We start from the raw sequence: 27772 nt of genomic DNA on the forward strand, positions 1-27772 counted from the left end.
TTGATAGCGTGAAGCCTCCAGACGCGCTACATCTCCATGGTAACGCACTCAACAAATCATGTGATAAGATACACGAATTGACGGTCTCAGACACGGAAGCAACGGAGATTCGTCCACCACCACCCGGATTGAGGCGAGTCACTACGCCATGACGAGGACTTCGAGCACATTGGGAATTGGGTGTTCCAAATTGGGAGAAAAAGGGGAGAACCCCCCCCCAAAAAAAATATATTGCATAAATATAATGTAATTATTGATTTATTATTATGTTGTTACATTTTACTATACAGTAGAAAATATATTCGTCACGATTTCTTCACATTTCATGCGTCTAGTTAAATTGAGCTTTTATTTTGGCAGAATGGGGCACTTCCTGTTTGTACGTTTTTGACGATAGCTGCATGCCAACAAATGGCTTAATGTGCTTATTAAACCACAAAAGGCTGACATTTAATTTGATAAATATATAGTCTGCATGTGCTGCACGCTTCAATGTTAATGTGCACTTTGCTCTGGTATCTACACAAACAGTGTTGTGTTTGTGTAGATACCAGAGACTGTTTAGCTTAAGACGGACCACTTGTATAAAAACTGAATGGAGATCTTGTGGACATAGAAAAAAAAAAGTCCCATCTTACAGATTAAAGAGCTAATGACCTTTAAGATACAGACATTGCCTGTCAGACATTGTCTGTGCATTAGCTGGGCCAGCCCATCGAAAATAGCGCTTTTTATTGTGATCCGAGCTACAGAAGCACAATTTATGATGCCATTGTTGTCAGACTTTATAACTGATTTAAAACATGTTCTTTGATCATTAGGTAGATCGGAGCTGTACTTACATGCTCCAAAAATGGGCTTGAGTGGACTGACTCTCAGTGAAAGTTACTCTATTTCACACATTCCCTTTGAAGCATGCAGCACATGCAAACTGTACATTTTTGTATATCGTATTTAAATAAATCTAAATAAAATATATAGTTAATTCCGGGGCTTTTTTATGGAGTCTATGATTCCGTGATGAAATAATAGGGCCCTAGTCAAGTAGTAGTGACACATTTTTCAATACATGAAAATGCTAATTTTTTTCTTTTGATTTTTGGTGTAAAATATGTCCTGGCATGTTTTCATGAGATTTACCCAACCAGTAAAACTCTCTCGTGTATACTTACACTCATCGTAAAAGCCATAGATGCGATTGATGGAAGCACACTCGTGGTTCCCTCTCAACAGGAAGAAGTTCTCAGGGTATTTGATTTTGTATGCCAGCAGCAGGCAAATGGTCTCCAGAGACTGTTTCCCCCGGTCAACATAATCCCCCAGAAACAGGTAGTTGCTCTCCGGTGGGTATCCTCCATACTCGAAGAGTCTGAGGAGGTCGTAGTACTGACCGTGGATGTCACCTGTGGAGAAGACAGCAACTTATTCACTGTTCTGCAGTACTCCGTATGATTATATCACCACCAAACGCTGAAGAGGATCAGCGGCTCGTGAGACTATTTAACGACATGATGTAACTGTAATTAAACCAATTACACAAGTGTGTTCGCAAGGGCAAATCGATTACAGTCAAACTCCTCTGTAAAACAGCATGCATTGTTTTCAGACATCTGAAATTATAGTTAAACTAGGGCTGGGCGGTATGATGGCATATACGGTGCAATGGTAGAAATGAGATATTTAGCATAACTTATACCATGATATATGTTTTAGGTCATAGTACCCACCTCTAACATCAAATATACAGGACATTTTAAAGACATACTAAAATAATTTTTAGAGGCTATTTCATTATATTTGGAGAAAGCTCATCTGGCAAGATGAGCTGAAGAGCGGAAGGAAGTTTGTTACTCACCGCAGACCTTCAGAGGTGCTTCTAGCTCCAGTAGGATGGGCTGGCTGAGGAAGATCTCACGGGATTTCAGACACAATCCACGGATCTCGTTTTCCTGCAGCTGAACGTTCTTCCCGGGCTTTGACCCTCTCACTGCAAACACACAAACAAACAGTCAACCAAAGTATCACTTGTTTATTTGACTCTGCTTGGTCAAAACTAATCACAAATGATAGTGATGTAATGACACTTAAGGCCTGTCAATGTCGGGCAGCATCTGATACCGTTTATCCACTGCTAACATTTGCATCGAGCAACCAAAAAATGTCAGAAAAAGCACAAGTAATTAGACTCCAATTATTCAGAAATTCGGGGCGGCTGTGGCTCAGGTGGTAGAGCGGGTCGGCCGCTAATCGCCGGGTTGGTGGTTTGATTCCCGGCCCACATGACTCCACATGCTGAAGTGTCCTTGGGCAAGACACTGAACCCCAAGTTGCTCCCAATGGCAGGCTAGCACCTTACATAGCAGCTCTGCCACCATTGGTGTGTGAATGGGTGAATGAGACGCAGTGTAAAGCGCTTCGAATACCGCTAAGCTTAAAAAGGCGCTATATAAATGCAAACCATTTACCATAAATAATATTGTGTATAGGGGTGTAACGATACGTCATTTTCACAGTATGATAACCGCAGTGTTTCCCATTAATTACCTAGAGTGTGTCGGCCCACCACTGTCTAGTTTGTATAAAACGCCGTGGCATTTTGAGGACACATCGTTTGAGGTAAGTAATGTTAACTAACGTTACAGTATCCACTGCTGTTATCCACTAGTCCAAAGACAATTATCAATGTACGACAGCAAAAAGTGAAGTCGCTAGTGGGCGTTCCCACTACTGGTTGCCTAGTAACGTTTATATTAACATAAATGGCATTCCATTGCTGTTGACAGCGAATCGCTTTTCTTGGCGCTAAAAACAAACATTTTGGAGGGAGAAGACTCAATATAAATGGAATCAGTACATAAAATGCTTTATATCAAAGATGAGCGAGAAACAAGGCGTGCTCTTTGCCATAGCGGCGGTTTATCTGCGGCAAAAACGCAAACACCGGTCTGTCTGGGTCCACAAAACCATTCAATCTTGGAGTCAGCACGGCGAGTACCACCGGCTGGTGCAAGAGCTGCGGCTGGATATACCATATCACAGAGCACTGGAACATTGCTAACAGCAAGAATTAGCCTTTCATCCATCTTTCCATTACTGCAGGAGCTGAGAGAGAGAGAGAGAGAGAGAGAAGGATCACGTGAGCTCTACCGTCTTCTCTCCTATTGGCTATTGCTTCCATTAGTCGCTCTTCATTTGAGTAAAGCTGAACTTGTCTCAACTTTGTCACGTCGCTGGACACGCCCACATCTAGTCGCCAACGGTCGCGACAACTCGTGTCGCCGGAAGTCTCTGAGCTCTCATTGAAAATGAATGGTATGGTGTCGCTGGCAGGGTGTACGCAGCTTTAGTCTCCTCGCTTATGTCGTGAAAAGCAGTGTATAATGTATCTAACGTGACATCTAGCTTATTATCTAACGTTAACGTTATTTCCAGTGGCTCTGACAATGTAACTATTTTCAGCATGTGAGGAGCAAGTTGGCTCATCATGTTATGTTAGCCTACTTGTAATGTTAGCTAAGCTTAATGTTTGTGCCCTTGATTTTCAAATCATGAGCATTTTTTATATTTCAAGAAGAGAGAGCGAAATCCACCAACAGATGAGGAAGAAACCGCTACAGAGGTAGCTAGCTAGGATAGCTAGCATAGTTAGATGGCGAGTCAATAGCCAAACAGATTATTCATAGGCTTTTGTCAAGAAATAAACTGGAGTAACAGTTGAATTTTACTGTTATTTGTTTCTTTGTAGCAGAAGAGAGCGCCTCAGCTGACTCTCATAGAGGGACAGACTTTCAGAGAGGGGCAGCAGGGCAGGTACGTCCCATAGGGGCAGCAGGGGAGACCACCTGCCCTGAGGGAGGGACAGCAGGTGATTTTGATTTTTGTGGGTATGATTTTTTGCTGTGTCATCACCATTCATATCTATACAACCAATGTTTATGATTAAATTACTACTAGAGCATAAAAATGTTTACAAGAGCACAAAGTTCGGCCCGCCAGAGGGGCCGAGGTCCACCCGCCACAGTCTCACAAAATCCTGTGGGAAACACTGTAACCGTCATTAATTGTGTACGTTTACAATCTTATGATAAATAGATTTTTCTTTTTATCTTTTGTTCTTTCTAACATTGTAAGCATGTTATTCTGGTCCTGTTTGACCTACTTCCCTCCACTAGATGGCATCAACAATCACCTTCGGTCACAAAATGCCAATCTGAAATGTAGGTGGCGCTCTAACGCATTTTAACCCGCACAGATGTGCTCGTCCATAGACATTCAGTCTAATTTGAATTTCTTCCCCCAATTTGGAATGGCCATTTCCCAATGTGCTTTTAAGTCCTCGTGGTCACGTAGTGATTCGCCTCAATCAGGGTGGCGGAGGATGAATCCCAGCTGCATCTGAAATCGTCAACCCATGCATTTTATCATGTGGCTTGTTGAGCGCATTGCCACGGAGACGTAGCGCATGTGGAGGCTTCATGCATCCACCGCAGCATCCACGCAACTCCCACGCACCGTGAACGAACCACATATAGCAACCACGAGGAGGTTACCCCATGTGACTCTATCCTCCCTAGCAACCGGGCCAATTTGGTTGCTAAGGAGACCTGGTTGGAGTCAATCAGCACATGCTGGATTCAAACTCACGACTCTAGGGGTGATAATCAGCGTCTCGCTGAGCTTCCCAGGCCCCCTAATTTTCTTCTTTTTTTTGTTAAACACCCACATTGTTTAATTTAATATCTCGGCCTCTGAGTGGACTAGAAGCTCAATCAAGGGGTCATTATAAAGCTGAGATCCTCCCCTCTGTGAAGATGTGTAAACATTGTTTAACATCCACAGTCAATAACATATTCCTGATGATTAGTTTAGCATGCTTTTCCTGCTGGACAGCAAGTTTTGTTCTGGACATCTACGATATAACATTGGATTATATACACATTATATATTAAAAATAGCATTATTAGCCTAATGTAAAAACAGATTTAAAGTTTTGGGCAACTTTGGGCTTACAGCAACAGTGATCGGCACATAAACGTGACGTTTGTATTTGATGTCTTACATATATCATATTTCACTTTATGATTCTTTTGAAAATCTTTCAAACTGTGATTTAAGGCTACAAAATACATTTACAGTCACATTCCTGAGAATGAGAGCTTTCATTTGATATATGACTTGCCCATTTAAGTGCTATTTATATATTTCTACCACATGACCTCCAGGTGGCGGTGATTTGCGACGCGTATGTTTTCAGGCCTTATTTTATTATTTTATGTCACAAAAATGCAGAAGTGAAATTATTTATGAACATTTCAGATTCTAAGCTTTCAAATGATACCCCATCTGCCTGACTTACATACGCAGAGATTTGAACATTTTAAGCGTTAGCTTTTTCCATGATATAGTGCCCTCCCCTTTGGACCCGCCGGCGGTTTTAGATTTTAAGAGGTAACCAGATGATGTCATCATTAATAGAACAGCCTGGTTAGCTGAGTGATCAAATCTTACACATGTGGCTGGTTTCAGTTTGCAAATATTCCAGCTGTAATACTGAATAAACGTTACTTCCAATTTATTTGTCTGCACTAACTTCGAAAATTAAGCAAGCTGCTTGGTTGCCCCTCATGGGCGCTTTTGCTTTGAATTTTAAAACCTCAATCTACGTTTCTTTTTTATTATTAAATGAGTAGTTTACATTTAAACAGTTTGTGTAAACTGCACTCAACAAACTAAAATTAACGAATATTTTTAATATTGGGGAAGCGCTTTATTTGCTGTAAATATCCTGCGGAGAGGCTTGCAGTTTGTATTGCTATTCTCACATCCACTGCAACCCTTCAGCACAGCGGGAAGTAGGTTACCGTCACTGATGTGTTCCTCTGTCGGCAGACTTGCCCTAGTTGCAGAGGATCAAAGTGACCTACAGAATTCATTCCTAATGCACGATGCAGCAGCTTCTCCCAAAAGAGAGCCGGATCATCCCGCAGTCCCCCACATACACTGTTCAGCTAGCAGCATTAGCAATTTTCACATCGATCTCATTTTTATAGCGCCAGAACTCCAGGGAATAGTCAGAGCCTGTCCTGTGCACCATGTCGCCCTGTCACTGCCAAGCATTTCTATTTTTAATGCTTGTTTTGAGCAACTGGCACAAAGACATCCATGCTAGCACTGGACTGGACTCTTTTTGCTGGTTACAGAAAGCTAGGGCTTGGTGCTCTGACTATATTCTGTACATAGAGATTTTCCAAAACAAGTCTAGATGAGAAAAAACTTGTTACTAAGGGGTGATGTTTGGCACAACAAAAAGTGGTGTTAAGTTGTTCACAGCTGCCGAGCACATTTTTGGAGCTATTTTCTATGGATATAAGTGGCATGTAAGTGCCGAGCAAATGCATTATAACAATGTGTAATATTATTAAAAAACTATAAACGTGATGCAATATTGGCTAGTAGAGTTCGATCGATATATTGGTTTTACCGATTAATCAGTGCTGGTAGTAACTTTTTGTAACCATTTGGAGGATTCTACCGTTACAACGGCTTGGTTTTGCAGTATAACAGCGGCCTCTAGTGGCGAAACAAAATCGACAAAATTGACACCTAGTGGGGATTCGCTGCATCTAAATCGGTCATCATTGACAATATTCAACAATATTTTTATCCTTACCGCAAAGCATATTTAGTAGGGCTGGGATAAACTATTTTTTAAACGATTATTTTCATTTTTTTCCAGTCCGATTTGATTTCGATTCGATTAATCGACTTGTGACAACACCGGTAATACCGGTTTCATCGGGGCTGGGGGTGTATAAAATGTAAAATATAATTAAAATTCACCGGGAGTTTGATTGACTGGCGATCTGATCAATCAATCATAATACGCTATTTTTGTCTGACAAAGTAGTCAGGAGAGAGAAGATTAACGTCGGTGGATTTGAATTTGAATAATTGATTGTAGGCTACCGTACTGATGGTCTATCCGCGGTTAAAACAACAGTTCTTCTGATGTAAGCTACATTCATGTTTAGCCTATTTGATGCTATCAATTAAACAAGGAAAAGATGATCGGTTCACGAGCAGCTTTAACTGAGGCAATCTGTCACGACACATTAAAGAGCCACAAAATAGTAAACCTATTTATGGTTTAATTTTCTTTGAATGACCAAATTTGAAAGTTGAGACTTAATTAAATGTTACCTGCTTGGTCCTGTCTGTCAGCGCGTTGTCAGTGTCCTCTATGTATTTTTCACGACATTCATAGCTATAAGTGCATTATTAATAGCTATAAGCGAAAACAACGTATTATAGCCTACTCCAACATCGAGTGCAAAGTGGGGAGTTGAAAAAGAACGTACGGTGCTCTGTCATCTGCAGCTGCTCCCGGGTGGCGCCTCTTAAGGTGCTGGTGCATTGCCGTGGTGCTAGAACGGAAGGCCATCTCCATTTTGAAAAGACGACATATCACGGAATTGTTTCCTTTTAAATTAAAGAATTCCCATACTTTAGAGGAACGAGTGCGTGCCGCCTTGCACTTCTGATAGTCTGAGGAGCCACTCGTGTTGCTACTATTCTCCGGCGCCGCCATCTTTGTTTTGGGTCTGACGAATCGACGCGCATTTTTGCGTCGACATATTTTTTGCGTCGACGTCATCGTTGTCCCAGCCCTAATATTTTGTTATTTTGATTAGATAATCGAGCGTCCTAAATTAAAGCGAGGGCATGCAAAGATAAATGCGAGCATAAGGAACTATTAAGGAATGAGAAAGAAAATATTTTTAAATTCTATAAATACATTTTAATAACTTTCAGCTGATTAATCGGGTATCGGCCATATCCACCACCTTAACTTATCAGTATCTGCAAAATCCACTATCGGTCGCTCTCTAGTGGTAAGATCATTGAATTGTTTTCAACGAAATTGGAGGGACAAAATCGTTGAAAAAAATCAAATAAATGCAATTTACGCTGTTATATTTAGTGCATGATGTAATTTAAAAGGAGCATGTATGCACTTTCGCAATTGCTCTTTCATTTATGTTTAAATATATAAACTACTATAACATCTTATAAAGTAAACTTTCACACAGCAACTGAATATACACAACTGAGTCGAAATCTGAGCGGTCTGCGATTTTAAGAATCAATATCGGGATCGTACAAAAGTAAATTTCGGTTAATTGGAAAATCTATATTTTTACTACCCTTTATATACTAATTGTAACTGTTTTGTAAAGTATTAAATTCTCTTCATTACCCAAAAATAGCCATTATCACATGGTTATAAAAATAGAAAACTTTTCCAGTAAAGATATTGTAATACTATAACATGATATAAATTGCTGAAACTATTGCTTACGCAAGTCTTTAGTCATTCTGCTTACTCGTACAGAAAGCTACTTGATGGTCCGCTAACATGACCAGTATTGGTGTGTTACACTATATTAGGTAAATTACACTTATGTATATGGATCTAGGCATCATGGCACAGCATCATTTAGACCAAAATGTCTTGAACTATCCCTTAATGTCGCTGTGTGACCAAAGTTGACGCACTACTGTGAAGGTGACAATAAGGCCAGTCTTTGGCTCATTTGTGTCTAGTTAAAGTTTTGTGAAAAGTCGTTTCATGCATAATCATTATCGCTTTCATGACTGATCATTGCTGTAACTCTTCCGAGTACTTGAGTACTCGTGCCTATTTCTAGTCAGTAAGTTTACATGAACTTTAAAATTGAATAATTAGTCAGATATTATTTTTTTAGGTACTAATTTGCAGTTCCTTGACCGCTTTATTCGATTATGCATTGTGTCATATGTACTTGTAAAGACAGATTAAGACTGTAGCTCGACAACGCAACCATGTAAACATATTGGGTTCAGATTGGTGCAAAAATAATCCATATTTGGGCAGACATATGATTGGTGACTGTTAAATATGGCCACCAGGACATGGCGCCAAATACACGACACAGACTCAGTGATGACTCAAATGACACAGAATGAAACTCATTCTGTGAAATCTCATGAGTAAAATCATGTGTGCATGCTTTGCAAACCTTTAGTCATTGTTGTGTTTGCATGTGTAATTAGTTCTTATGTACAATTATTATCTTTTATTTGTTTGGAGATGTTTTTGGACACTATGATACATTATATTTGTAATGTTGTAACTTTTGATCGCTTTGTCGTATCAACACAAACGTTTTCTCAGATACAGTCGACATGATTGAGAACAAAACAAAAGTTTTTCGGAGCCGCCTTATTTACACCCAGAGATATACAATGTCAAATACATTTTTGGCAAAAAAAAAAAAAAAATGTGTGTGTGATATTTCAGCAGTTTCTTAGGCTGAGAATGTCTTATGATCTATATCATTAAAAAACATTACAAGTTCACTTGACTCTCCTTGTTTTTCGTTGTTGTTTATTTTGTTGCGTTATAAGCCTTTAATTTTGGGTATGCCACTGAAACAGGAAATCTTTAAAGTCCCCATGAATTAAAAATTGACCATACTTTGTTTGCCTAAATTGATCGTTTTGTGGTGAACAATTCATCCATGCAAGTCAATCCACACAAAAAAAAATGTTGGCTTCGTAATCTAATCAAAATCTGAAAATTCCCCGCCCCTCTGCATTGGAGGACCTTGCCTGATGACGTAGGTTTAACGGTTTAGGTGTCTCCTTAACATCCGTAACCACGCCCCTCCAACTGACAGTAGACAGGCTGCCTGTGTGTTTGCGAGCATTGACAGCGTGTGAAAGGAGAGATGGCGAGGAGGAGCATTTTTGGTTGTGACACTCACGGAACACTTTTTACCATTCGAACCCTCCGCATGTAACGGCTCAAACATGACGAAATGATCCTCCGTGTGTTCCTGTTCTTCTTCATCTTCCTCCTCCTCCTGCTGCAGGAAGGGGACTGCTGGCGGTGTTTCAGGCGGCGAGTAATTCTCAACAACCGATTGTAAACTTGCGTTAAGATTTGCTTCCATTTCTGAATGAAACACCTACTTTTTAGATCCAATCAGGTGCTAGTAGGAAAGAAAAGCCACGCCCACTATTTTGCCTCATTTAGTATTCCGTTTCTCTCGGAAATACGTCACAACACTGGAGAAAAGTCGTTTGCAACTTCCGGTTCACGGGGACTTTAAAAACACATTCAGAGCTTAAATAAGTTAAATACTGATGGTTTTCACCATGTTTTTTAGCTCTATAAAACAGAAAGTTTAGTTATAAGGGCTGTCAATTTAACGCATATATTCAGTGCGATTAATTTGACTAAAAATAACACGTAAAAAAAAAAAATTATGCAATTAATCGCAATGCCCCCGGACCATCATAAGGAAGATTCCTGAGAAATGCTTGTAGTACCACCTGTTCACTCCAGGGGGCAGTAAGTGAAACTTCAGCTGTGTGAGCAACACACAGTTTATACAGTGAACAAACACTTCAGCAGAACAACACAAACATGTGTTACATTCTTGTGTTCAAACACTTGGAGCGCAAATCCGAACTAAGAGATCTCAAGATGTGTTCAACCGATTACAATTTTTTATCGAATTAATTACATGGTGTCCCGATTAATTAAATAGCGATTAATCACATATACAAATATTTGCAGAGAAAGCTCCTCATATAACAATAATTAAATATATGATGATGAAATAATTATACATGGTTATCTTTAAATATTTAAATATAATATATATACACACACACACACACACACACACACACACACACACACACACACACACACACACACACACACACACACACACACACACACACACACACACACACACACACACACACACACATATATTCAGATAATTAAAATGCATTAAATTCTTGAGGCAGAAGAGTTCATCATTGATTGCAACCTTAAGAGTAATAGTCTCTCTCATTAACATGCCAGGGCTCGACATTAAGGCTTGTCCGCTTGTCCGGGACAAGTGGATTTTTTGTAGGACAAGTAGAAGAGAAAATTAGTTGTCCGACCGGACAAGTTAAATTTCAAACAAAATAAAATGCCATGTTACTTCACGTTATGTGCCACTCATTACGTCTATTTTACAGATTTAATTTAATCGATTTGAAACTAACACATTTTTTAATAAACACAAGATTTTGACGCATATCCAAGGGTTTGTGCGGAGTGTGGAGCGCGCACTGCATGGAATAGAGGCGCGGGCGCGAACACTTGCGTTTTCCTATCAACAGTGGAAACAACTTAAATACTCTATCATTTCTGGTCATACTGAAAATAATAATACATAATTTGCAACTACTTTTATTTGTGTAAATTCACAATAACAAGAAAACGTGCTTTTGCAAAATAAAATAAAACAATCAGGCGTGCTTTCATGGTCTCCGTGAACTGAAACTGAACTGAAACAAAATATAGTCTATGTAACGTTAGGCTAAAGCTTGAAATGTCCACTTTTAAAGAACCAATTCGAATCGAAAGAAAATAGCCTAACGTTACCGTCTGATTATGCAATCCATATGAATTTCTCTCTAAAGGCGCATCCGCTTTACATCGGAGATGGAGGTATATTTCCAGCAAACACTGATTTAGAAAACATTAAAATGCCTCGTTATTTTTTCAGGTTATAAACAGAAAAGCTCCAAAAACAAGAAGTCACCTTAAACCAACAACATAGGAATTAAAACGGGAACGAAATTTTTTAACCAAATGGAAAGATTAATTCGACTGGGTTATTTATGAAGACGGAGTAATGTTCTGTGGCGTCTGTCGGGCGCAACCCAACCTGGCTGACAAGTAAGTGACGTTAGCTAGCTAACTTAGCGTCGGCAGCTGTGTAGCTACTGTAAGCAAGCATTAAAAGCATTAAAGCATTAGTTCACCTCAAAATGAAAATTCCATCTAATTTTCTCCTCCAACTTCAAAATCGTCCGACATCTTTGTTTTATTTTATAATTATTAATAAAAAAATAATATTTTGTGATGTTTCCAACGTCGCAGACCAGCACAAGACCAACAATTGTGGTTATAAAAAGTATAAATATTTTTTTTTTTAGAAAATGAACGATCGTTTCAGCTAGATAAAGACCCAATTCCTCAGCTGGGAACGTGCACAGCCCTTTGAAGCACTTCAAAGCCCTTTTAAACTGCATCGATTTGGACTTCAACGTGTTGTTAAACTTAATCATATTTATTTAGGCATATCATATCAGTTAATTGCCTAGGCATTGTTTCTAATTTAAAATAATCTATTATTTAGATTTCATTTCAACTTTATTTCAATTGCTGAGCAATGGTTGCGCTTGAAGTCCATTGTGTGGAGAAAAATCCTGAAATGTTTTCCTCAAAAAACTTAATTTCTTTTCCACTGAAGAAAGAAAGACATGAACATCTTGGATGGCATTGGGGTGAGTAAATTATCATAAAATTTTCATTTTGAGGTGAACTAATCCTTTAACAGCATTTGTATTGGTTGTACAATGTACATAGTTAAATATTACTATTAGCCATTTGCCTACTTTAGCAAGTCACAGTATTTCCAAGCCCTGATAATGTACGAACTGTAACTGAGATGACGCAGTAAATAATTCCTCTTTCAAGTAACTGCACGGTCTGTATGTTACCAAAGGATCTTGGGACAAAGCTGCAAAACAGTACATAACAGAAATTGTGTAAATGTTTTAAATGCTTTCAATGGTTTGTTCGAATTCTGCATTAGCAAAACACAAAAAAATAAATGAAATTATAAATCTTTACCCGGGCAAGTGACTTTTGTGCAAGGACAAGTGAAACATAAATTTACTTGTCCGAAGGACAAGTGCCTCAAAAAGTTAATGTCAAGCCCTGCATGCGCAGGGCTTGACATTGAAATCAGAACAAACAGAAATGCAGAGTTTTCTTAAAGAGACAGTACCGGTTATTAGCACATGTTCGACAAATCAATGTAAATACCTGTAAATACTACAAATGATGCAATCAAACAATATAATAGATGCAGTATAATATAATATTTATTAAAACATTGATTTGTTCATTTTTTAAAAAGCTAAAATTTGACCAAAATAAGGAAAAACAAATAAAAAATAAATAGTAAAATTAATATTTTCATATTGTACATATTTATTAATGGGTACACTGTATAATTAACCGCATTGGCTGGGAGATACTGTATTTCATATGTAAGCAAAAGGGACATTATAACTGAAATATACACACATGAATATGTATGTATATGGAGTGGACCAGTGGAAGTATAAAGAATGCTGAAAGTGTTTCCACGTTATTTAAGTAGTGCTACTTTTTTTAGTTTGTGTTTTTTTTTATTTATCCGAGTATGCAAAAATGTGTGCACTTTGCATTAGTTTTAAGGTGTAGTTTTGTGTAAAAGGGAGTTTTTGTGGAGTGACGATGCAGTAACTTCACTGTCTCAATAACTCATGTTCCCAAAATGTCCTTGTGTGTGCCATTAATTTTACTATTTCTTGTATCATCATTTTCCTCAAAGCCAAAACCACAAGGGCAAGTTTTAGAACTTGATTGGGCACATTCTGAGATTAGCTAGATTAGATTATACTCACTCGCTTTGCGCCAAGTTTTGTGTATTTAAGTGTTTCTTTGATCAACAAGGCTTTGTTTGTATTGGAGTCGCTTATATTTTGTATACTAGCATAGTCACCGCCTTACATCAGTGTTAGGGAAACTGGTTTGAAACTATATATATATGGGGCAAATCCCTTTAATTACATAAATATCAGATTATGTAATTACACATTTCAGAGCAGTATTTATCCATCTCTAACAATCAGGTGCTCATTTAGGGTCATAGTATTGTTTTTCCTTATTTTGGTCACATTTTAGCTTTTTAAAAAATGAACAAATCAATGTTTTAATAAATATTATATTATACTGCATCTATTATATTGTTTGATTGCATCATTTGTAGTATTTACAGGTATTTACATTGATTTGTCGAACACGTGCTAATAACCGGTACTGTCTCTTTAAGAAAACTCTGCATTTCTGGAAACAGTGTATTTAAATGAGCGCATGTTAATGAGAGCAACTATTACTCTAGAGCTGGACAAAAAAAAACACTATTTTTAGACAAATTTTTCTTTTATTTATTTTGTCAATTCGATATCGAGCCTCAAAAGCCAAAACAATCTTTTACTCTTACGCAACCAAATTTCCTTAAAGGGGTCATGACATGGTTTTTTTTATTGTATTATTATGTTCCCTTAGGTGCAATTATAGTATTAATATATTTTTTTTTAAGAAAAACTTTTAAAATCTAGTGATTTATGACCTTTTCCCACCCTGTTTCTCATCCTCTGATTCAAACAGTCTGTTTTGGGGGCGTTTTCCATTTAAGACTTCAGTGTTAACGCCCACTGTTATGATTGGCTAACGTCAGTGCCTATGTATCAATTATTGACGCCCCAGCCAGAACAATATGCAAGTAAACTAAGTAAAAACACTCTGATTATTCATAATGAATGAAATTGCGCTTTAAAAAGTAGTTTAAAGTTTAAAATAGATTACTTACAGTTTGCGTCGTCGTTGTTCCCAGAATAGTCGACACGGACTTATCTTTGAGCAACAGTTTTCTGGCAAAGCCAGCATCATATTGAGATTTGTTCTCAAAACAGTCATCCTTAAAATGTACAGAACAAACGCTTAAGTTAACACTGCCGTGACTGGGACGTCCACAAAAAATAAACTGCATCCATTTTTCCCTGACGTCTGGATCTTTCGGCAGCTTATTCAGAGGTTTTGTTTGACCACAGCCAGGAACAGCACATCTGTGTGGCATCGTAATTTTCCTGTGCACAAGTAGTCTCTGTCAGAGCTCGCTGTCCATCGACTGAACACTTGTGAGGCGTACGACGATACTGAAATGAGCGTAGTTGTCTTGCGCTTAGAGCGTAGTTATCTTGTGCTGGAGGCGGTCATATGCAAACGCTGGTACGTCACTTCTAACCGACACGTCACTTCTAACCATGAATCCAGAACGAGCTGTATTTTGAGCTTGATTAAATAAATGATTCGTTTAGAATGGGGAGGACGTCTTAAAATATTAAACTTGCAGGACGTTTTAATGATACAAAGACCTCTTATATACCAAAAGATCAAGGCAAATTTGGTTTCTCATGTCATGACCCCTTTAAAGAGACAGAACCGGGTTTTAGCACGTGTTCAACAAAACAATATAAATAACCGTAAATAGTACAAATTATGCAAAAAAAGCAATAAAAATGTTAACAAAATATAATATATGTAATATAATATTATACTTCTTGATAAAATACATTGATTTGTTCATTTGTAAAAAGCTAAAATGTGACCAAAATGATGGAAAACTATTAAAACTAACCCCATTTAATATATAATTAGTCAAATGTATATTTTTGTATTGTATCTAGTTTGAAGGTCACTTGTGTAATTCACAGAATTAGCTGGGAGAGAATTATGCACCTCCGTTTTGAGTGAAAAAAGCATAATTTATGGATATTTTGGGGAATATTAAATCAATTATGTAAACATTTTGTACTGTTTGTCACACTAGTGTGCTTTAATGTTTAACCAGGATGTTTGTTTTTGAAAAGTTTGCTTTTATTTTGTACAAAATAGCACAAACGGTCAAAAATGACCGGCCATTGAAAATCAATGGGGGAGATAAAAAATAAGAATAAATTGAGTGTTCAGGAGCATGCTCATGTTCACATATGTGCTTGCAAACATACAGGCCTTGGACCGGTGCATGTGCATATACACACACGTGTGCACTAACACACACAAACGCTCACATACACACACACACACAAACTTTTTTGCGTATTCTCACACACACACACACACACACACACACACACACACACACACACACACACACACACACACACACACACACACACACACACACACACACACTGTCTTTGCCCCACAGTGACCCCTCTCCAATAGAATCAATGAAGTTGTGGTGTTCCCAGTCAAAGCTGCCCGGCCATTGAAAATTAATGGGGAATATCGCAAAAAAACTGGACTTTTATTTTGAAATGATTTTATTTTCTGAAAAGGGACACAAAGTATCACTTGTAACGTTCCGTGTCAAATCTGACCATTGTGACAAAGAGAACTGGCCTAACACTGTCATATAAAGTCCCATTTCATGGAACAAAGATACCAACACTGTTCCTATTTCTGTTATATTTTCTAATCAACATCAAACCAAATGAACGAACACCTGGTGGTTTTGAGTCCTCGTGCACATGACTGATTTTGCATGTGCCTTGCAAATGTGTGCTGTGCATTTGAAACACACAATGCTTAATGAAATAAAGATCATCAATTCTATTGGAGAGGGGTCACTGTGGGGCAAAGACAGTTCTGGTGGTGGTGTGTGTGTGTGTGTGTGTGTGTGTGTGTGTGTGTGTGTGTGTGTGTGTGTGTGTGTGTGTGTGTGTGTGTGGGATAATGTTGAATGGATGTTGGATGCAGTTCAGAGAAGGATAAAGTTAATCTCTGAGAAAAATAAAGCATGTAATACTCAAGAGTTTGTGCATGTACGTGAGCATGTGTGTGTGTGTTAGTGCACACGTGTGTGTATATGCACATGCACCGGTCCAAGGCCTGTATGTTTGCAAGCACACATGCACATATGTGAACATGAGCATGCTCCTGAACACTCAATTTTGACTTATTTTTGATCTCCCCCATTGATTTTCAATGGCCGGTCATTTTTGACCGTTTGTGCTATTTTGTACAAAATAAAAGCAAACTTTTCAAAAACAAACATCCTGGTTAAACATTAAAGCACACTAGTGTGACAAACAGTACAAAATGTTTACATAATTGATTTAATATTCCCCAAAATATCCATAAATTATGCTTTTTTCACTCAAAACGGAGGTGCATAATTCTCTCCCAGCTAATTCTGTGAATTACACATGTGACCTTCAAACTAGATACAATACAAAAATATACATTTGACTAATTATATATTAAATGGGGTTAGTTTTAATAGTTTTCCATCATTTTGGTCACATTTTAGCTTTTTACAAATGAACAAATCAATGCATTTTATCAAGAAGTATAATATTATATTACATATATTATATTTTGTTAACATTTTTATTGTTTTTTTGCATAATTTGTACTATTTACGGTTATTTATATTGTTTTGTTGAACACGTGCTAAAACCTGGTTCTGTCTCTTTAAGGAAATTTGATTGCGTAAGAGTAAAAGATTGTTTTGGCTTTTGAGGCTCGATATCGAATTGACAAAATAAATAAAAGAAAAATGTGTCTAAAAATAGTGTTTGGATTTTTTTGTCCAGCTCTAGAGTAATAGTCTCTCTCATTAACATGCGCTCATTTAAATACGCTGTTTCCAGAAATGCAGAGTTTTCTTAAAGAGACAGTACCGGTTATTAGCACGTGTATTAGCACTTTTTATAATAACCTGTTCTTGGTGGCATTTAAAAGTCAGCTGAATTGGCAACGGTTATGTTTAACACAACTAAATGTTTAAAATAACCATTTATATAAATATTATAAACATAAGTGATCAGATTGGGCAAGTGACCGTTTTATTGTCATGTTCTGCCTACAGTGCAAACACAAATATTTTGTAGTCGCCATGTCAGTCGTCATATGATACCAAGTTTGTTTATGATATAACAGGGAACCAAGTGTACACTGTGTGTGTCTGGGATGAGTTTATAAGATGGGCGAATCTGTGAACGCCCAAACCTGCAACACATGAGCACCAGAACCGTCAGGCACAAGAACAGCTTTTCCAAAACTGCCCCATTGAGCAATAATTATGTGCAAAACACAGCTTAGTCCATTTATATTCATCCAACATATCCTAACTCCTTAGCAACAAGCATACTTGGCAATAAAGCTCATTCTGATTGACATGTGGACTCGGGCTCCAGGACTGGATATTCTCTATCTATAAACTACAAGGCAGGTCGTGGCACCTCACCAAGCGCCATAACACACCATGTGTGCGGTTATGTAACGGGAACAGATTGCCAGGTGAACAGCCGTATTAATACTAGGGCGGGACGATGAAGGGCGCCGCGACTCACACCCTGGCTAGGTTTCGGGGCTGTAAAGCAAAAACATGCATGTGCTGCGATTTGCTGCGTCTAAACTCTGGCGAGGTGGAAAACAACAGGGCGAGGCTCCTCAGAAATGCTGTTAGCTTTATTGCACATTGTGAGATCAGCCTGCAAGAACAAATATATCTGGCTTCCAGACATTCTGCTAATGCCAACACGATTCTGCCTAAGTAGATTAAGAGTATTGTTCTTGCACATATTGAACACTTCAAACATTCACAGTTTAGGTTGGAAAAAGTATGTGAACCCCTAGGCTAATGACGTCAAAAGTGGAGTCAAGAGTTGGCAAATCTGGCATCCATTTAATGAAACAAGATTGGAGGTGTGGGTTAGAGCTACTTTCAAACATTTTGAGTTTGCTCATTCACAAGAAGCATCTGCTGACGTGGACTGAAAGAGATCTTAGAAGACCTACGATCAAGAATTGTTGCCTTGTATAAAGCCGGAAAAGGTCATAGTTATCTTAAAGATATTAGATATTCATCTGTCCACAGTGAGACAAACCGTCTATAAATGGAGATGATTTAGTACTATAGGTACTCTCACTAGAAGTGGCTGTTAGATATTCAACTGTCCACAGTTAGACAAACTGTCTATAAATGGAGATGATTTAGTACTATAGGTACTCTCACTAGAAGTGGCCGTTAGATATTCATCTGTCCACAGTTAGACAAACTGTCTATAAATGGAGATGATTTAGTACTATAGGTACTCTCACTAGAAGTGGCTGTTAGATATTCAACTGTCCACAGTGAAACAAACTGTCTATAAATGGAGATGATTTAGTACTATAGGTACTCTCTCTAGAAGTGGCCGTTAGATATTCATCTGTCCACAGTTAGACAAACTGTCTATAAATGGAGATGATTTAGTACTATAGTTACTCTCACTAGAAGTGGCCGTTAGATATTCATCTGTGCACAGTGAGACAAACTGTCTATAAATGGAGATGATTTAGTACTATAGGTACTCTCTCTAGAAGTGGCCGTTAGATATTCATCTGTCCACAGTTAGACAAACTGTCTATAAATGGAGATGATTTAGTACTATAGGTACTCTCTCTAGAAGTGGCCGTTAGATATTCATCTGTCCACAGTTAGACAAACTGTCTATAAATGGAGATGATTTAGTACTATAGTTACTCTCACTAGAAGTGGCCGTTAGATATTCATCTGTGCACAGTGAGACAAACTGTCTATAAATGGAGATGATTTAGTACTATAGTTACTCTCACTAGAAGTGGCCGTTAGATATTCATCTGTGCACAGTGAGACAAACTGTCTATAAATGGAGATGATTTAGTACTATAGTTACTCTCACTAGAAGTGGCCGTTAGATATTCATCTGTGCACAGTGAGACAAACTGTCTATAAATGGAGATGATTTAGTACTATAGGTACTCTCTCTAGAAGTGGCCGTTAGATATTCATCTGTGCACAGTTACACAAACTGTCTATAAATGAAGATGATTTAGTACTATAGTTACTCTCACTAGAAGTGGCCGTTAGATATTCATCTGTGCACAGTTACACAAACTGTCTATAAATGGAGATGATTTAGTACTATAGGTACTCTCTCTACAAGTGGCCGTTAGATATTCATCTGTCCACAGTTAGACAAACTGTCTATAAATGGAGATGATTTAGTACTATAGTTACTCTCTCTAGAAGTGACCATTAGATATTCATCTGTGCACAGTTACACAAACTGTCTATTAATGGAGATGATTTAGTACTATAGGTACTCTCACTAGAAGTGGGCGTTAGATATTCATCTGTGCACAGTGAGACAAACTGTCTATAAATGGAGATGATTTAGTACTATAGTTACTCTCACTAGAAGTGGCCGTTAGATATTCATCTGTGCACAGTGAGACAAACTGTCTATAAATGGAGATGATTTAGTACTATAGGTACTCTCTCTAGAAGTGGCCGTTAGATATTCATCTGTGCACAGTGAGACAAACTGTCTATAAATGGAGATGATTTAGTACTATAGGTACTCTCTCTAGAAGTGGCCGTTAGATATTCAACTGTCCACAGTGAGACAAACTGTCTATAAATGGAGATGATTTAGTGGGAGTGGTGGTGGTGTAGTGGTCTAAGCACATAACTGGTAATCTGGTAATCAGAAGGATGTTGGTTCTAGTCCCACAGCCACCACCATTGTGTCCTTGAGTAAGGCACTTAACTCCAGGTTGCTCCGGGGTGATTGTCCCTGTAATAAGTGCACTGTAAGTCACTTTGGATAAAAGCGTCTGCCAAATGCATAAATGTAAATGTAAATGTAAAATTTAGTACTATAGGTACTCTCTCTAGAAGTGGCCGTCCAGTCAAGATTGATCACCGCAGAATGATCAATGAGGTAAAAACGAACCCTAGAGTGACAGATAAACTTGAAGGAATCATTGGAGCTGGTTAACATCTCTGTTCATGAGTCTACTGTACAGAAAACATTAAACAGGTACGGTGTCCATGGCAGGACATCATGAAGAAAGCCGCTGCTTCTAACAAAAATATTGCTGTCTCAAAGAATGATCCAAAATATCTTCTGAACGTTGTGCAGGTTTAATACCGGAAACACTTGCTTTGAGGTTATTGCTGCCAAAGAAGGATCGACCAGTTATTAAATCCAAGGGTTCACTTACTTTTTCACACCACAGTGAATGTTTAATGGGATGTGTTCAATGTTCACATGCTTTTGCAGCACTTCGCTTTGCACACGGTCATTTCCCTACTCATATTCTTAAGAACTCTTAATATTTTACAAACTTGCACCGCACTGGGCTATATTATAATATACAGTGAAGCTCAAAACTTTCAGTACACCTCTTTAAAAACATTTTTTTCATGATTAATATTTCATTGATTGAGATGTTATCGGTTTGTATAAGCACACAAGAATTAAATGGCGTTCAATTATTTAATAAACATTAAAATGAAAACATATTACAAGATAAAAAATACATTATATCAAAGTATTTACAGAAACTTGTGTTGTAATGTAAACAAAACAACAACATCACTGTAAACACTGTCAGGATTTCCATTTTATTTAATAATTAAATAATTGAATCTGCTAATATAGCCACACATAAACAAATTCTAGAAATGTAGGACTTTGTAACTAGAGGTTTAGCCACATTATTGCCTGAAGCTCCTTGGACGTCAAAATCGTACTTGCACAATGTGCATTATGCATGATTTGGCAGTTTTGAGGGGCGGCGGCACGGCCATTGCTCCTGATACTTGGTGAGGAACTTCTGAGGAACTTTTGCTTCTTTTTAGGTCTGTTGCTTTATCTCTCCCTGTCAGTGTCCTCCTCATCTGACGTCATAATTATTTTAACCGCAAGGCACACACACACCTTCCTGTAACTTTCTTGGTAACGTTATTTATGCGGCACGTGCGCCTGCTTTTTTACATTTGATGACATGAATGCTTCAATTTTAAAATATGAATTCTAGACTGGCCTTGAGGTTGAAGTCTATTCAATTCATTTAGGTTATTTTCAAGCATTCAAAGCTTTCTTTTAGGGTATCAATGCCTTTTACCTTACTGCAGATAAACAATAACAATCCATGATTATGTGCCAAATAAAAAAATTCACCTTTGACCAGAATAGGGCTGTCATGATTATGAAATTTGGCTGATGATTAATTGTCAAACAAATAATTGCGACTATGATGATTAATTGTCTATTTAAAGGCTGTGACTATTAATGGTCTCGTTATATATTTCTGCAGTCTATGAGCAACGCCTGGTGGTCCCTTCACAAAGAGGCTCAAAGTATTTCGCAACATTCACTTTTATCTTCCAACCTCTACATAATCTGCGGTTACCTTCTCAACATTCAAGAACCATCTGAAAATTGGGCCTGGGTAGCTCAGCGAGAACTGACCATCACGAGTCCGATGGGGTGCTGAGTGACTCCAGCCAGGTCTCCTTAGCAACCAAATTGGCCCGGTTGCTAGGGAGGGTAGAGGCAACCAAATTGGCCCGGTTGCTAGGGAGGGTAGAGTCCTTAGCAACCAAATTGGCCCGGTTGCTAGGGAGGGTAGAGGCAACCAAATTGGCCCAGTTGCTAGGGAGGGTAGAGGGGTAACCTCCTCGTGGTCGCTATAATGTGATTCTCGCTCTCGGTGGGGCACGTGGGGAGTTGTGCGTGGATGCCGCGGAGCCTTCAAACATGCTACGTCTCCATGTTAACGCACTCAACAAGTCACGTGATAAGATGCACGGACTGACGGTCTCAGACGCGGAGGCAACCGAGATTCGTCCTCCACCACCCGGATTGATGCGAGTCACTACACCACCACGAGGGCTTAGACCGCATTGGAAATATATATATATATATATACATACATACATACATACACACACACACACACACATACATACATACACACACACACACACACACACACACACACACACACACACACACACACATTTTATATATATATTTTAAGCTTGCGTCCCACAGTATCATTACCACAGTGTGTTTGAACCAGGAACATTTGCCATTTCACGATCGTTTAAAGTGAAACAGGAGCACTTTGCGTTCACTATCAAAGTTTATACTTGATAGATTATACTTTCGTGGGAGTTTGGCGCGAGCCTCTGCACGTGAAGCGCTCTTCTGTACAGGAGCTGGTTGATGCCGCGGTTCAGTGACACTCGGACTCGACTAAAACACAAACAAACAAGGGCTGTGTAAAAATTATTTTATCGATAATCGCATAAAAAGAACATTATATGAGCGATATCCAATTTTTTGCTTTATTGATTTTGCTTTAAAAACGTAATTCATTTATTGAAACACAAAAAACTTAAAATAAATTTCTAAATTCAAATTGCACTTTAAACGAAAAAAGCAATAAAATAACGAAGTGATAAAATCTAATTTAACCAGCTTATTGAAACATTTACCGTCTTCAACGACTCCATTTGCATCACACGAGTATCCGTCAACGATAACAGGTGGAAAATTACTAAAAGCCTAAAGATTAAGAACTAAAGACAATTATAAATGTAAAGTTAATAATAATGAAGCCTAATAAATTCCCTTGTGTTCCCAAAATAATGCTGCAGAATGTGTGTTCTTATCGAATGTGTTTTGGTAACAAAGTTAATGCTGCCTAAAGACAAAAAATAAGGTGAACGTGTCTTGTGTTATTTTATGATTTAATCACGTTCGTCTACGTTTCTTTTATACAAAGATATTTTTTACTGAACCTGCAGAGTTGCGTTCACAACACATGCCAATCACGTGGAAATAAAGTGAACTAAACTCACAGCACCTCCTGAGATAGTCTTGGGTCATTTGCAGCATTCTCACAGACAACATTATTATTGCAAACATTCGAAACATGAAAACTCTTTACTCTCTACACAAACAGCTCATCAGACATGAGCATGAGGGTAGATGAGTAAAATTACCCCCGCATGAAATACATTCGGATGAGGAGCTTGCGAACTGGATTCAGCCTTCTTGCACGTTGCGGCTGGCGGGTGCTAGTTTCACATCCTGGCCACAGTTTAATATATTTAGCGACTTCCCAGATCCATGGTTCTGCCATTTCCCAATATCGTCGATCATCATCTGTTCACAGTCGGCATCGGGATCTTTGTAAGACATCGTCAATATCCGATTATATCATCCTATCGCCCAGCCCTAACACAAATGCGCCGTTCATGGCATTTATACAGTAACTTTGCTTAAATATTCCCTTATTTGGGGGTCTGGGTAGCTCAGAATTCAAAGACGCTGACTACCACACCTGGGCGTGATGAGTGATTCCAGCAAGGTCTCCTAAGCAACCAAATTTGCCTGGTTGCTAGGGAGGGTAGAGTTAAATGGGGTAACCTCCTCGTGGTCGCCATAATGTGGTTTTCGTTCTCAGTGGGGCGAGTTGTGCGTGGATGCTGCGGAGGATAGCGTGAAGCCTCCACACGCGCTATGTGTCTCCATGGTAACACTCTCAACGAGCCACGTGCGGATTGACGGTCTCAGACGCGGAGGCAACTGAGATTCGTCCTCCGCCACACTGATTGAGGCGAGTCACTACGCCACCACGAGGACTTGGAGCACATTGGGAATTGGCCATTAAAATGTGATTGGAATTTGAATGCCCGATAACTGCAGTCGTCTCAAATAACCGCGATCAGACGGTTATTTAATAATCACGACAGGCCTACGACCAGAACCATGTCAAATGAATAAATCAGCGCAATGCATAACCAATAATAAACAAATGATTCCCACCAATCACAACAAACCATACACTAAAATCTTAAGACTTAAAGGAATATTCTGGGCTTAATCGACAGCATTTGTGGGATAATATTGATTACCACAAACAAATATTTCTTTAAATAAAGCAAAGATCGAGGTTACAGTGAGACACTTACAATGGAAGTCAATGGGGCCAATTTTCGTAGGGTTTAAAAAGGCAGAAATGTGACGCTTATAATTTTATAAAAGCACTTACATGAATTCTTCTGTTAAAACTTGTGGATTATTTGAGCTGTGAAGTTGTTTCAATCATAATTTTTATGGTCATGGCAATTAAGTTGTAAAATTGGAGATAACTTTACTCAGAAAAGGTTAGTAAGTGACTTTATGGCACTAAAATCACATTACCATGTATAATGTTTGCATCTTGTGACTATACTTTTGAAACCGTTAGTATTTCAATCACATCTCTCTTAAGATAATCCTGTTTATGTCCTAAAATGAGCTCTAATGGCACCTTTTGACTAATGTATTCCCATGACTTTCCCAGTTGTTTATAGTATAGCTAATAGCATACAATAGGTTCAAAATTACATATTTTGTGCATATAATTGCATCTCAATCACTGAAATCCCCTATACTGGACAGACATACAAGAAAATAGCATATTTAGGCAGCAGTGTTGGGTGTAATGCATTACTAAGTAATTATTTACTGTAATTAAATACATTTTCATTGGAAAAGTAAAGGATTATTCTTAATTTTTCAGTAATCTAATTACAGTTACTTCTGATGTAATTGCGTTAAATACTGTATATCGACAATTCTATATAAAACAATAGTGAATTTAAACTCAAAATGTAACAATTAATGTTAAAATATATGTTTTCTAATTTAACGCTGCCCCTTTAAATTCTTTGGTCAGTTCATGAATAATGAATTTGATTATATATGATTTATTTGAAAGCATTAAAAGTAGAGTTTCATGTCTATCCTTGGTCAATGTTGGGTAAGTTACTCTAAAATAGTAATTAATTACTAGCTAATTACATCTACATTGTACAATTACTAAGTAATTGCATTACTTATTACAAATTACTTTCTAAAACTCATATCAACCTCGACCAGATGAACAGTTTCATGTCTATCCTTGTTTTGTTCTTTCAAGTCTTTCAAATAAATCATATAAAATCAAATTAATTATTCATGAACTGGCCCAAGATTTTAAAGGGGCAGCGTTAAATTAGAAAACATACATTTTAGATGTTAAATTTCGATTTTATTCAATATTATTTTATATAGAATTGTTCTAGAGTCTATATACAGTATTTAACATGATTACATCAGAAGTATTTGTAAATAAATTAATGAAAAATGTATTTAATTACAGAAATTAATTACTTAGTTATGCATTACATCCAACACTGGTGGCGGTTGATCAGGATTTTTAGAAAGTAATCAGTAATAAGTAATTCAATACATTTTCAGACAGAATAATTAGTACAGTAATCAAATTACACTGTAGAAGATGTAATTAGTAATTAGTAATTAATTACTTTTTTAGAGTAACTTACCCAAAACTGCTAGGCAGCATTTGGGACACCAAAAACGCGTTTAGATCGACAAAATAAAATAAGCTGTTGTTTCATTACGCGTTGTAAATAACAATAGCTTATTATTCCGCGAGACTGCTGTCTATGTAGGGAACTAACAAAGGTTTGAGACACAGTCATTAACGAAAGTGAGGAGCTAAAGCTCAGCTAACACTGTTAGCTCCGATAACTGTTCAAAACACGACTCGAAAAGATATAAACAGACAGATAAATATCCACATGCAGCAATAACAACATTTTAAGCACAATGTATCTTATTTTTGATGTTTGCTAACGTAAACTCACCCTCGAGGAGCCGCTGAATGATGCTGTCTATGTTGAGTTTGTCGATGTCAGCCATGACGAGCCCAATAAAACACACACACTGCCGCTTTAAACACCCCAGACACGACAGATAAAGCTCTTACGATTACAAATAAACCGAAGTATGACACAAACACGTCTGCATTGCCCTAAAACCAGACTTAAATTGTTGGACTGGAGCGGACCGTTGGTTACGTGCTGCTGCTGTGACACACACCGGCTGTGCGCGGAAGGATACTCACACAGCAGCGTCACCACAGCTGCTGGAATCCGGCCCGCGGATGAATACCACAAGAATAGAGAAAATAGGGCACAGGGGTGGCGGCAGGGTTGACTTTCTCAATAACAAGTGACGTTGAACGTCAATGAGCACTATAGACTTGGCTTAGTTTTTTTAATCTATATTTGACTATATTTATTATTGGAAGCTATTGGAGAATTCTAACATTACTTTCATGACAATTAAAGGAACAGTTCACCCAAAAATGATCTCATCATTTCCTCACCATTATGTCATCTCAAACTCTTATGACTTTCTTTCTTCTGCTGAACACAAAGATTTTTAGAAGAATATCTCAGTTCTGACGGTTCATTCAATCCAAGTGAACGGTGACCAGAACTTTGAAGCTCTAAAAAGCACATTAAAAACTCCAGTGGTTAAATTCATGTCTTCAGAAGCGATATGAAGTGTGTGGGTGAGAAACAAATCAACATTTTAGTTATTTTTTTACTGCAAATTCTCGTCCCTGCCCAGTAGGTGGCGATATGCACAAAGAATGCAAATCGTCAAAAGCAATATAATTAGAATGTGAAAGTGAATGTGGAGATTTATGGAGAAAAAGGACTTACATTTTGTTTAATTTTTTACCAACACCGATCATATCACTTATGAAGACTTGGATTGAACCACTGGAGTCGTATGGATTACGTTTATGCTGCCTTTATGTGCTTTTTGGAGCTTCAAAGTTCTGGTCACCATTCACTTGCATTGTATGAGCCTACAGTGCTGAAATATTCTGTACAGGTCTATTATTAGTTGTAAGTGAACTTGTTGGGCAAATAAAAGTTGAAGAGGGATTTCAATACAGTAATTTAACAGTGTTTCTCCTCAGATAAAGGAGATATTTAAATCATTTGTAGAAGTTAGAAGTAAATGGAGACAGAACTGTGGCGTCCTCTAGTGGTTGCCTGATATATGGAGTGTTGAGTACAATTGAAGAATGGAGTTTGAATTGAATTGGCCACACCACACATGATGTTGCTATATTGTCCTACTTGTTTTATATGTAAACCTTTTCAAAGTCATTTGTTTATTTTCCAACAGTGTATGATGAATTCACATAGTGCATGTGTTTGTGTATTTAAGTTTGAGTGTAGGTGTGTGTGTGTGAGTGTGAGTGTGTGTGTGTGTGCGTGCGTGCGTGTGTGAGTGTGTGTATAATATGTGTACGTATGTGTGTGTGTTTGAGTGTGTGTGTGTTTGTGTGTATAAGTGTATG

General features: G+C 38.0%; 1 protein-coding gene across 1 annotated transcript in view; it reads right to left on the reverse strand.

Annotated features, from left to right (window-relative positions):
• Nucleotides 1-26508, reverse strand: part of LOC127625540 (serine/threonine-protein phosphatase PP1-gamma catalytic subunit A-like) — a 40715-nt gene extending 14207 nt beyond the window's left edge. Inside the window, exons 1-3 of the mRNA XM_052100858.1 lie at nucleotides 26256-26508; nucleotides 1856-1987; nucleotides 1173-1403 (exon numbers count right to left, since the gene is read on the reverse strand). Of these exons, the coding sequence (XP_051956818.1) occupies nucleotides 1173-1403; nucleotides 1856-1987; nucleotides 26256-26310 (418 nt within the window). The 5' untranslated portion in view covers nucleotides 26311-26508. The remainder of the gene's footprint in view (nucleotides 1-1172; nucleotides 1404-1855; nucleotides 1988-26255) is intronic.
• Nucleotides 26509-27772: the final 1264 nt, after the last annotated feature.

Source organism: Xyrauchen texanus, chromosome 3 (assembly GCF_025860055.1).
Source record: "Xyrauchen texanus isolate HMW12.3.18 chromosome 3, RBS_HiC_50CHRs, whole genome shotgun sequence".
Taxonomy (NCBI): domain Eukaryota; kingdom Metazoa; phylum Chordata; class Actinopteri; order Cypriniformes; family Catostomidae; genus Xyrauchen; species Xyrauchen texanus.